The sequence below is a fragment of the Moschus berezovskii genome, chromosome 1 (genome assembly GCF_049115385.1).
Source record: "Moschus berezovskii isolate FMDL1 chromosome 1, NW_MosBer_1.0, whole genome shotgun sequence".
In the NCBI taxonomy this organism is placed as follows: Eukaryota; Metazoa; Chordata; class Mammalia; order Artiodactyla; family Moschidae; genus Moschus; species Moschus berezovskii.
The window spans coordinates 103,593,761-103,606,836 of NC_142460.1; the positions used below are offsets into that span (position 1 = coordinate 103,593,761).

A 13,076-nucleotide genomic window follows, 5' to 3' on the forward strand; every position below is an offset into this window, starting at 1 on the left:
TATTAATAAAACGTTCTTAATAAAATCTAGGGCTTCCCTGGTGGCTAAGGGGTAACAAATCCTACTACAATGCAGGGTTTGATCCTGTGTCTGAACTATCTCCTGGAGAAGGAAATGACAACCCACTCCAGTATTCTTGCCTGGGAAATCCCATGGACAGAGGAACCTGGCATGCTACATCCATGGGGTCCCCGAAGAGTTAGGCACAACTTGGAGACTAAACAACAACAATAAAATCTAAAGACTGTCCTCTGAGAAATGAGTGTGTAAATAAACATAAAAGGTAATTTGGTATACACAGGTCAACGGAAGACCCACCTGATTTCTTTCATTCACAAAAACAAAAGGGAAAAATATCTCAGATCACACCTGATTTCAACACACCAAGCCAAACGACTAATAAACCGCCCACAAGGAATGAAATTATTTTGAACTCGTCATTCTGCAAATACGTGTTATAATATCTAGATCTGCATAAAATTGTGCAAGCAGAAATACACCTGACCTTTTATTGAAAGGAGGAGGAGTCACATATCCTGAAAGGGTTGGGACCCGCCTGCAGTCCCTGGGGAACTTCCTGTTGTCACCACACGTCAGGGTTAGTTGTCTAAGCTCCGAGTGTAGAGGCTAAGACTGTGGGAAGAAAATCCTTCTTCTTGTGAATGTGACACACATGGACTCCACTTTCCATATGCTGAGATTATACTTCCTCCTCAGTTTGATGTGCTTGGTGAGATCAGGTAAGTCATTTATTTAATAGTTATCTTAATTATTTTTTAAAAATTTATCATTACTGCCATTTTATCATCCTAGTTCCTTCACTAGACTTTCCAAGTGTCATACAGTTTTTTTTTTTTTCAGGAAAGATGATATGGATTAACCTTTTTCTATTTCTGAAAAGACTTTCTTTTTCCTCAGTAGTAAAAGAAACTATTATTCCTTTCAATTAGCATGTTCTTCTGATGTACAAAAATGAAATATGCTGAAAAATCTAGAGTAGTGTTGCTTTCTTTCATAGTTAATTTTTCTGTGCTTTTCTACTATGAATTAAGATCATTTATTTCCTGGGGATTTAAAATTTTTACCTTAATATCTATTACAGACAGTGTAGGTTTTTATAGCTTTCATGCATCAAATGTTTATTTAAATTATTTTCATTAAAAAAAAATGATTTTATACATGTCAAACCTCTTGGAATGGTGTCTAGTATATTGATAACTTAAAATTATTGTACTTACAGGCATACATATATACAAAATTATTAATTCTAATGAATAAATAAAAATTAACACAGTAATGTTTGCAACAAAGTAACAAAAATTAAGTGAAAAAATTAAAAAAAAAAAAAGCTCAGCCCTTCTCAGCTTTTTAGAAGTCCAGTACTTTTTCACATAGTTTAAGTAATGAAGATTGGTATAATTTTTCTGAAGGGAAGTATGTTATACATTAGGACCCATAAAAATGTTCATGTCCTTTGAACTAGTAAAATCATTGCTGAGAATTTGTTCTAAAGAAATATCTTGTAAAAGAAAAAAAAAATCTTCTATACAAAGATGATTCTATGTCATCTGTAATCTCAAAACTAGATACAACAGAAATGTTTCTACATACAGGAATGGATAAAGTAAAATGTAACAACTTTTAAAAATATGTAGCCTTCAAAATAATTCTGAGGCTATGCAGAAATGTGCAAGCATGTTTATAATATAACATGTCATTTTATAAAAGAAGTCAAAAAAACAGAACTCAAATTTGTAGGTAAACTAAGATTACAACTATGCCAAAATCATGTATGTATGCCTATAAATAGTTTCAATGGGAGATGGAAAAATTATTTGTTAGTATTTCAGGCTTATAATAATTTTTTCTTAATTTGTGCTTTTGAAGTTGATTTAATAGTAAGTTAAAATAGAGGGTGGAGAAGGCAATGGCAAGCCACTCCAGTACTCTTGCCTAGAAAATCCCATGGACGGAGGAGCCTGGTGGGCTGCAGTCCATGGGGTCGCTACTAGTCGGACACGACTGAGCGACTTTCACTTTTCACTTTCACACATTGGAGAAGGAAATGGCAACCCACTCCAGTGTTCTTGCCTGGAGAATCCCAGGGATGGTGGAGCCTGGTGGGCTGCCGTCTATGGGGTCGCACAGAGTCGGACACGACTGAAGCGACTTAGCAGCAGCAGCAGCAGCTAAAATAGAGGGAGGTGGGAGGGGGGTTCAAGATAGGAGACACATGTATGCTCATGGCTGATTCATGTCAATGTATGGCAAAAACCACTACAATATTGTAAAGTAATTAGCCTCCAATTAAAATAAATAAATTAAATTATTGTAAAGAGACATTCAAATAAATTACTTAAATTAATTTACAAAAACAAAAAATAAAATATTGATAATATTTTAAATTGAGAGGTCACCATTTTAGAGTTTGTGTTTATTATCACAATTTAAGTAAAATAGATTTAGAGATAGCTTAAGAGGAGTGGGAACTTACCTTAACACTAGAACCTGATGGTATTCTGTGGGTACTTTCTTCATGTCTCCCATTATATATTTCAGTTACAAAGTTGGAACTTAATTTTTTGTGACCTGCCTTTTTTAAAATATCTTTTTTAATTTTTAAAATCTACCTGCCATGCAAGAGACACAGGAGACTCGGGTTCAGTCTGTGGGTTGGTAAGATCCCCTGGAGGAGGAAATGGCTACCCACTCCAGTCTTCTTGCCTGGAAAATTCCATGGACAGAGGAGCCTGGAGGGCTATAGTCCATGGGTTCATAAAAAGTCAAGCAGGACTAAGCAACTAAGCATGAGTAAGATAGGTTAGTGAGCATAGTTCCCTGTGCTATACAGAAGGTCTCTGCATATCAGTTAATGTCAGACTCCCAATTTATCAACCTCCCCAATCTGGTAACCATTGACCTGCCTTTTTGCGTGCTAAGTCAATTCAGTTATGTATGCCTCTGTGCAACGCTATGGACTGCAGCCTGCCAAGCTCCTCTGTCCATGTGATTCTCCAGGCAAGAATACTGGAATAGGTTGTCATGCCCTCCTCCAGAGGATTTTACCAACCTAGGGTCTGAATCCATGTCTCTTACTTCTCCTGCATTGTCAAGCTGGTTCTTTACCACTAGTGCCACATGGAAAGGTTTTCCTTAACATTATCTCATCAGTAAAGTCTTGCTTTAAGTCATTCCCCAAGACTCACTGCTACCTAATTGAACCCAAGCAGATCAAGATACATCACGATAAACATCCATAGCTAGAAGGAAAATACTTATTATGGCTGTAAGCTAAATCCAGTCTTCTTAGTATCTGCAAAACCATGATCTGAGAACTTTCATGTGGGAGGATATTAAATAATATGCAGAAATTATCAATCACAGACACATTTACTTGCTGTTTTTCCCTTCCTTGGCTTGCAGTCCAAAAATGAGCAAGTGATTAAGATGTGATCCTGAAATCCCAAGAATACAAGTCTTTTACTTTCAGAGATTTTTATTTTGTTGCTCTAACCTTCATGAAATCATGATGGGAATTTTGGCCGTACTCTTACCAGGGTACGAAGCAATGGCTGGTAGACTCTACCAGAATCATTTGCGGAATTTGTTGAAAATGCAGACTATCTCCAGAGATCCAGACTCAGTGGGTCTGGAGTGAGGTCCTGGAATCTGCATATTAAACAAATTCACAACGCTTTTCAGCTTGCAGGTGGTTCAAGGGACAGAGGCTGATAAATGTTATAAATTAAAAATTTTTTTTAAATTTTATCCTGGATTATAGTTGAGGTACAACGTTGTGTTCATAAGTAATTTTTAAAGTTACCCTGCTATCAAAATTTTGACCTATAGCAAAACCTTGTGCAAAACTAGGTAGATATTTTCCTAGAGAATACATTTGTGCCAAATCAGAGAAATAATTATCTCCTCAAATATTGGAAACTCCCTTCAGAATGATTTATGACTCCGTGTGTGTGCACACGAACGCCACTGTATGACTCACCTGTCTCCAGGAGAAACAAAGGTGACTAAGGGGTGGAGCATGAAGGTGCATAGTTTTTGCACATGATTAAGAGATAAGAGTAAGGAAATTTGGCATTTTGTTTGTTTTCTGGGTTATATCCTAAAGAAATTCAAGCTGGTCATTAAAAGCAGAGACATCCTTCCAATGAAGAAGGCTTTCAGCCCACTTTTTTCCTGCCTGTCTCTGCCAGTATAAAAGAGAAACAAAGATATTCCATCAATTTTGGCCTTGGCCAACTGTGAACCCATCTCAGTCTGGCTCAGGATGGATTTTTACTGCCAAATTCAGTGTTGTTCTCTGCATAAAAAATATAAACTGAGTTACTTTTCAGATTAAAAAAGAAAAAATCATTAGAATTTCATTGTAGGGACATGTCACCTTGCCCTTCCACTTCTCTCTTCAAAGTAGGAGTACAACTCATTTTCAATATCTCTGAGTCAAAATTTCTGGACTAAAGAGATGTTTATTTCTGAGACTTTTGGAAGTTCCTGCAGAACAATGTTTTTCAGCAAGCTTAAGAGTGTGCTCAAGTGTGGGTTTCTGGAAAGCTCCTGGCTCCATCTGTCAACATGTGGTGGGCTGTGTGTTCTGGACACTGACTTGGCACCCACTGCCCAGAAAGCAAAATATTCAACAGTGTATTCCTTCATCTAGGTCTGAATCTCAGTATTTTTAGGCAGCATCGAGTCAATATACCTGTCTGTGGACATCTGTTCTAAAGAAGCTATTCATATACATTTGCGTCTTGTTTAGAGGTGGGGGGAATGAGAGCTGGAGCACACCTTGGAACCCAAAACTTGACAGGAAAGAAGTGTGAGTCAGAGCCCTCCCTATTTTACTTCCTGACTCGATATGGTGCATCAGGGAGAAATTAGGTGGAATTTCACTACTGTCACAGGGGTTTGGAGGTTAGTGAACTAAACTTCACCAATCATGGGTCTGAGAGAAATTGACGTTTTGACTTTTGATAAGCTGACTCGACCATATTGAGAGGTTTAATAGGAACCTGTCTTTGCTCATTGACTCTCATAGAATCTCAGAGCCTCTGTCCTCTTGCCCCACTCACAATTGCTTCATTGGTGGGGTATTTCTGCCTGTAGTTCCATCATCTCCCTTCACAGCCACCCCTTTTGGATGTGAATGAGGAGTTTCTTTTTTGTAGGAGTTTTCCCCAATCAGACAAGTGGGAGCTAAAATAGGTTCTTCCAAACGCAGGTAGAAGCCAAAAGCCAGAACTGAGCATGACCCCAAGATAGCATGGGCATTTAGCATCAAGGCAGTGTATCTTGTGAATACAGAGCCAAAGGATCCCTTGGAAGTTTATATCAGAAAGGAAGCGAGGTTGTCAGTGATCAGTGTGAGGGAATCACACTTTTCTATCCAACTGAGACTTATTCGAAATAAGCCAATCTAGGGAAATAGATTTCTCCCTGTTTTTTTTTGGTTGTAGCCTAAGGAAATACAGTTGGTGGATAAAAATAAGAGATATCTTTCCAACCAAGAGGACATTTTGTGTAACTAACTCAACTTTCTGTGGTAAAACAAAATAATAGTTATATTTAGTCCCTAAGACTGAGAATAAGAGTAATTTATTTTGCACAGAGATAGCTAGCTACATGGAGAAGGAAATGGCAACCCACTCCAGTGTTCTTGCTTGGAGAATCCCAGGGACGGGGAAGACTGGTGGGCTGCCATCTATGGGGTTGCACAGAGTCGGACACGACTGAAGCGACTTAGCAGCAGCAGCAGCTAGCTACAATCACTCCCCAACTGCCAACAGACTGACCAAAGTCAGGGCTTTATTTAGCCTGCAGTGGTAGAAAAGGAAGGTCTGTCAACCTCAGTTTCCCAGGTGAAAGAAAGCAAACTGGAAAATTAGGAGCCTGATTTGATTGTGACCGAAAAATGAAACTTCTGCCCAGTGACCTCTGAAAGACTTTTTATCTTTTTTTCACTCTTTTTTTTTTCATAATTTTATCTGTTTATTTTTGGATGTACTGGGTCTTCGTTGCTGCTCGGTTTTTTTTTTCTCTAGTTGCAGCAAGTGGAGGCTACTCTCTGCAGCGTGTGAACTTCTCATTGCAGTAGCCTCTCTTGTGGAGCACGAGACTCCAGGAAGCATGAGCTTCAGTAGTTGCAGTTCCCAGGCTCTGGAGCACAGGCTCAGGAGTTGTGGTACACAGGCTTAGTTGTTCTGAGGTATGTGGGATCTTCCTGGACCAGGATTGAAACTGTGTCTCCTGCACTGGCAGGCAGATTCTTCACCACTGAGCCACCTTTTTTTTTTAATTCTTTCCATCAAAGTGTGAAATTACAGGAGCAATTTTAAAAAATCAGTTTTATTAAGATATAATTCACATACCATACAATCCACCCATTTAAAGTATTTTGTAATATATTCACAGATATATGCAACTGTTACCAGTCAATTTTAGAGCTCTTTCATGACCTCAAAAGGGAGCTGGATACCCTTTACTGTACCCCATCTCTCCATCTCCTCCCATCCCCAAACCCTAAGCGACCACTAATCTACTTTCTGTCTGTATTAGTTCAGTTCAGTTCAGTTCAGTCGCTCAGTCGTGTCCGACTCTCTGTGACCCCATGAATCACAGCACGCCAGGCCTCCCTGTCCATCACCAAGTCCCGGAGTTCACTCAAACTCATGTCCACAGAGTCGGTGATGCCATCCAGCCATCTCATTCTCTGTTGTCCCCTTCTCCTCCCGTCCCCAACCTTTCCTAGCATCAGAGTCTTTTCCAATGAGTCAACTCGTCGCATGAGGTGGCCAAAGTATTGCAGTTTCAGCTTTAGCATCAATCCTTCCAATGAACACCCAGGATTGATCTCCTTTAGAATGGACTGGTTGGATCTCCTTGCAGTACAAGGGACTCTCAAGAGTCTTCTCCAACACCACAATTCAAAAGCATCAATTCTTCGGCGATCAGCTTTCTTCACAGTCCAACTCTCACATCCATACATGACCACGGGAAAAACCATAGCCTTGACTAGACGGACCTTGGTTGGCAAAGTAATGTCTCTGCTTTTTAATATACTATCAAGGTTGGTCATAACTTTCCTTCTGTCTGTATAGATTTCCCTATTTTGGACATTTCGTATGAATAAAATCATATAATATGTGGTCTTTTGTGACTGATGTCTTTCATGTGTTATAGTATTTTCAAGATTCATCCTTGTTGTAGCATGTAGAACCATGTTTGTTACCTAAAAGGTATTTATTAGCCAAAAAAACCTGCTTGATATAAAGGTGAAAAAACACCTATCTGATCAACATTCTAATTACAGGAGTAAAGTATGGTTATTTTTAGGTCTTTTTTAAAAAATATGTTTCTTAATTTATTTTTCTGGCTGTGCCGGATCAGATGGTAGTTGCAGCACACAGTCTCTCTAGCTGTGGCACTCGGGCTTAATAGTTGAGGCTCATGGGCTTAGCTGCTCTGAGGCATGTGGGATCTTAATTCCTTGCAACTGGCCCTTCATTGCAAGGTGGATTCTTAACCACTAGACCATCAGGGAAGTCCCTGTTTTCAGATATTTTAATTAAAAGAAATGCAAATTTATTGATATATTAATTTTTTTTATATTAGGATTTTCTTTGGTTAGTAAGGAAGTCCTGGAGAATTTGTTTTCTTAGGTAGATACCTCGTTTCCTTTCAAATCAGCTACTTTGAAGATCTTAGAATTTCATTTCCTAAAGGAATGCTAGAGTGGACTAAATGGCTAAGGAATAAGGGACCAACCTTATTTTAATATGAGCAAATTGATGATCCAAATAGATTATTCGTTTTACCTAGTCAGGGAGAAGAACCTCACTTGTATACTGGCTAATAAAGCTTCCTTTTCCAAATCCTTGGTTGAATTAAGGAAACTAAAATGATGGAAGGAAGGAATTTATTTAGCACTTGTTTTATGTCAAATCTCATACTAAGTGATTTACTTACTTAGTCTTCATAATCCTATGAGATCAATACTATTAACCCAATTTATCAATATTAACAATTACTACTTTTTGGAACTTCCCTTGTGGTAAAAAGTGGCAGAAAGTGAAGAGGAACTAAAGAGCCTCTTGATGAAGGTAAAAGAGGAGAGTGGAAAAAGCTGGCTTAAAACTCAACATTCAAACAACTAAGATCAAGTCATCCAGCCCTATCATTTCATAGCAAATAGATGGCAAAAATGTGGAAACAGTGTCAAATTTCATTTTCTAGGGGTCCAAAATCAATACAGATGATGACTGCAGCCATGAAGTTAAAAGACACTTACTCCTTGAAAGAATAGCTATGTCAAATCTAGACAGTGTTTTAAAAAGCAGAGACATCACTTTGCTGACAAAGGTCTGTATAGTCAATGCTATGGTTTTTTCTGTAGTCATGTATGGATGTAAGAGTTGGACCATAAAGAAGGCTGAGTGCAGAAGAATTGACGCTTTCAAACTGTGGTGTTGGAGAAGACTTTTGACAGTCCCTTGGACAGCAAGATCAAACCAGTCGATCTTAAAGGAGATCAACCCTGAATATTCATTGGCAGGACTGATGCTGAAGCTGAAGCTCCAATATTCTGGCCACCTGATGCAAAGAGCTGACTCGCTGAAAAAGACCCTGATGCTGGGAAAAATTGAGGGCAAGAGAAGTGGGCAACAGAGGATGAGATGGTTGGATGGCATCACTGACTCAAAGGACATAAATTTGAGATATGTTAAAACTCAGGGAGATTGTGATGGACAGAGAAGCCTGGCATGCTGCAGTTCATGGGGTCGAGAAGAGTCAGACAAGATTTAGTGGCTGGAGAATAGCAATAACATCAGGTGGTCCAATGATTAAGACTCCACACTCCCAATGTAGGGGACCCGGGTTCAATCCCTGGTCAGGGAACTAGATCCTGCATGCCACAACTAAGACCCGGCACAGCCAAATAAACAAACAGAAAAATAAATAAAATAGTTATTAGTTTTTTGGCATCTACAATGTATCATGTAACACTTTAGATACTTCACAGGCATTATCTCTCACTCTCACATCAGACCTGATAGCCAGGCTGGGATTAGAGTGTGGCAAGTAAGGCACTCACCAAGTGCAACGTTTGGAAGGGACACCAAAATAGTAATCAAGATAAGTCAACTTATGACTTTTTATTTTATTTTTGTAATATTTTAATGCAACACAAGTGATACTTTAATATCTAAATATTTTACTCTCATTTAATATTTAATGCAAATGATAATATGCATATCATTAGTAATGCATATTATCATGCATAGATGATATTTTAATGCAATATTTTAAAAAGAGCAAAATCAACACAAATCTATGATGAACAGAATGTCAAACATTTTAGTAAGATATATTACTGATCATTTTACTTGTTGGTATTATTGTACAACAGAAAAAATCATTTCTAATTGTCCTGCATTTCTGGGTCCATGACAACTTCCTTCCCTGCTAGCTGGTTTATATTATAAGAGGTGACCACAGTGTATGAACAGATTAAATAATGAAGGGCTATTTTTCACTTGGTTCAAAATACGGGAGGATATTTTGATAAATATATGTTCAGTTCAGTTCAGTTCAATAAATATATGTACACTTATATAAATATGTATGGATTGCCCAGGTGTGCTAGTGGTAGATAACCCGCCTGCCAATGCAGAAGACATGAGATGCAGGTTGGATCCATGGGTTGGGAAGATCCCCTGGAGAAGAGCTTGGCAACCCACTCTAGTATTCTTGCCTGGAGAATCCCCATGGACAGAGGAGACTGGTGGGCTACAGTCCATGGGGTCACAAAGAGTCAGACAGGACTGAAGTAACTTAGCACGCACATGTAAATGCATACATTTACATGGTGTGTTTTTTCTTTTGCCTTGGGCTCACTATGACTCTGCAAAGCACTGCCTGACAGATTGGCATTATTCAGTTCAGTTCAATTCAGTCTCTCAGTCGTGTCCGACTCTCTGCGACCCCATGAATCACAGCATGCCAGGCCCTGTCCATCACCAACTCCCGGAGTTCACTCAAACTCATGTCCACAGAGTCGGTGATGCCATCCAGCCATCTCATTCTCGGTCGTCCCCTTCTCCTCCCGCCCCCAACCTTTCCCAGCATCAGAGTCTTTTCCAGTGAGTCAACTCGTCGCATGAGGTGGCCAAAGTATTGGAGTTTCAGCTTTAGCATCAGTCCTTCCAATGAACACCCAGGATTGATCTCCTTTAGAATGGACTGGTTGGATCTCCTTGCAGTATATTATTACAATCATTTTATACATGCAAAACTGAGGCCTGGAGAGGTTAGCTAATTAATTAAGAGAAATCACATAACTTGTAGGCAATGGCATTGAACTTCAAACCTAGGTCTGTCTCCAAAACCCAGGCTCTTTCCAAAATTGTGTTGTGTTTTTGTGTAAGACATTAGGCCAGAGTTGGCAAGGGCTTTCCAGGTGATGCAGTGGTCAAGAATTTGCCTGCCAGTGCAGGTGATGCAAGAGACATGGGTTTGATTCCTGGGTCAGGAAGATCCCCTTTAGTAGGAAATGGCAACCACTCCAGTATTCTCGCCTGGAAAATCTGGTTAAGATATTAGACCAGAGCTGGCAAACTTCTGTAGAGAGCCAGATAGTAAATATTCTCAGCTCTGTGGGACAGTGGTCACTGTTAAACCACTCAATTTTGCCTTATACCAAGAAAACAACTAAAGACAATATGCTAATGATCATGGCTGGATTTGGCCCATGGGCAGTCATGTATTAGATTATAATAAAGTATCTCAGCACATATAAGTTATCTCTGAAGATGTTATAGCTAGCTTTCCCTGACATCCTATTTGAATATGTTTCTTTTATTTTAACAGAAGGAAGACAGTAAATAATAATCAGGCCTGCCCTACATAAGGGTCTGAATTCATCACTGGATGGGAGATGTCACCCATCCAATTGTAATTTTCCGATTGTCAACAGGAAATGGCATTTCAAAGGGATTGAATTTCAAAGTAGTCTGAAAAGTAAAGGCAAAGTTTCTCCCCTTTCAAATAAACTCTAATAGAAGAGGTTAAGCTTTAGAAACCAGTTTAACATGTTCTGCTGAGCTGTTAATACTACCTCTGAGCAAACTTGACTTTGTAACAAAACAACGAAATAAGGAGGTTTGCTTTCTGAAGGCGTGTGTGTGTGTGTGTGTGTGTGTGTGTGAGAGAGAGAGAGAGAGAGAGAGAGAGTTGCTCAGTTGTAGTGAGTAGCCCTTCCCTTCTCCAGGACATCTTCCTAACCCAGGGATCGAACCCAGGTCTCTAATATTACAGGCAGATTCTTTACAATCTGAGCCACTAGGGAAGCCCAAAGTAAAATGTAAAGAACTACATGAGGGTGAAGCAATGTAACAAATTTGCTATTCACATATATTTACTCCTTACATGATCTCCAAATTGCCTGACAATTTCAGGCCCAACAAGACAAGTTCTCGAGCTTGGTGCTGGGTACACACTATTAGACTAAAAACAACACAGTGCCTGCCCTAGAGAAGCTTAAACTAATTTGTAACATAGTCCAAAATAAGATAAATGTAATATATTCTTTTAAAAATGGTGTTAATTCTGAGAGGAAAAGGATTAATAACTTGAGGTAATTTTAAGCAAAGAACTTTAGGGTTGAGTGCACGACCTATTGTTGTTTGCATATGATTTTCCAGGCTGTGTCTCCTGCAGATATATTTCTAATAATTTCAATCACAATGCATTTCATGCTTCATTTACTTTATAAACATTATGGCATACACTATATAGTATTTATATGAATCATTCTGAATGGCTGACTAATGTGTTAACAGATTGATATCCATTTATCCAGGAAATATTTGAATGGATAAATGGACAAATAGATTAGTTATCTTGGAACTTCTGTGCTAGTGGGGGAAGTTATTTCAGAAAAGGAAAAAATGTTTCAGGTTTGTGGTATGAAAAAACAAGTAATATTTAAGGGGAAAAAAATGGAGTGGACTTCAACACAAGAAGGAAGTAGAATATCTATAAATCCTGGGGGAAAGCATATAAAGTCAGAGCATCATTTAGGCTAAGGAATTCACTTACAGATGAGAATAATATAGTGAATATGTTATCCACTAGCCACCCCACACTTTTCCGACTTAAAAAAAAAAGTCAACTTTAATTGTAACTCATCAAACTGCATCCAGGAATGTCTCAGAACAATCAAACAGAACAGGATAAAATTGTCCTATTGAAAAAATCAATAGTTTCTACCAGCCCCAGAGCTTCTGAGGGTTAGATCAAGGGCAGTCCCCCATTCCTAAGGCTGATTCTGTCCCCCATGCAAGTTTCTTATCCCTTAAGCATGGCTGGGGATGGGTGAAGGGCCATCCAGGAGCCTGTCTTGAAAGCAAGAGCGAGTCATTCAGGAGTGAATGGAGAAGGCCAGGCAAAGGACTCACTGTGAGCAATGATCTTATACTTTCTAGAACTAAAACTACATAACCAGGGAAATACAGCTCTAGGAGATAAATTTTATATAAACTCCATCTTTATTATTCATGGCAGTTCCTGTTCTGTAAAGGTGCTCAGGCACTGAAGTAGCAGTTATTGGACCATTGCTTAGACGGGAAATAAAGGGTTAGGTTCTAGGCAGACTCTGGTTACAGCATTTTTGTTGACTGATCAATCAATACATAATCTGATTTTATATGTGTTTCTGTTTAAAGACACCATATTTAATATATATCATCAACTTGATAACATTGAACTCGTGGCCAGCACTATAACTCATACCGGAACAAAGCTTATGTAACACGTTTTCTCTGTAAGGTAACATCACAGCCTTTATGAGTTTAGAAACTCCAGCCAGAAGTTGAGGACTATGTTTGGGGGATTTTGAACAGAGAAATCACAAAGAAAAAGCACAAGAGGCAAAAAATACGGCAATAATAGGCCAGGAAAAGGACATTTGTTGCAAGAGCTGAAACAAGAAGGCATTGGCGTGTTTGACACTGCTGAGAGTGTCACATGGAGCAACTCAGATTTTTTTTTTGCCACTCGGCACG

The 13,076-nt window shown here is 38.9% G+C and overlaps 1 protein-coding gene across 2 annotated transcripts in view; it reads left to right on the forward strand.

Annotated features, from left to right (window-relative positions):
• The first annotated feature begins 579 nt into the window (after positions 1–579).
• The window catches only part of LIPH (lipase H), a 52,141-nt gene continuing 39,644 nt past the window's right edge, over positions 580–13,076 (forward strand). For both annotated transcript variants that reach the window (XM_055408795.2, XM_055408797.2), the window contains exon 1: positions 580–740. In XM_055408795.2, the coding sequence (XP_055264770.1) occupies positions 674–740 (67 nt within the window). In that variant the 5' untranslated portion in view covers positions 580–673. The remainder of the gene's footprint in view (positions 741–13,076) is intronic.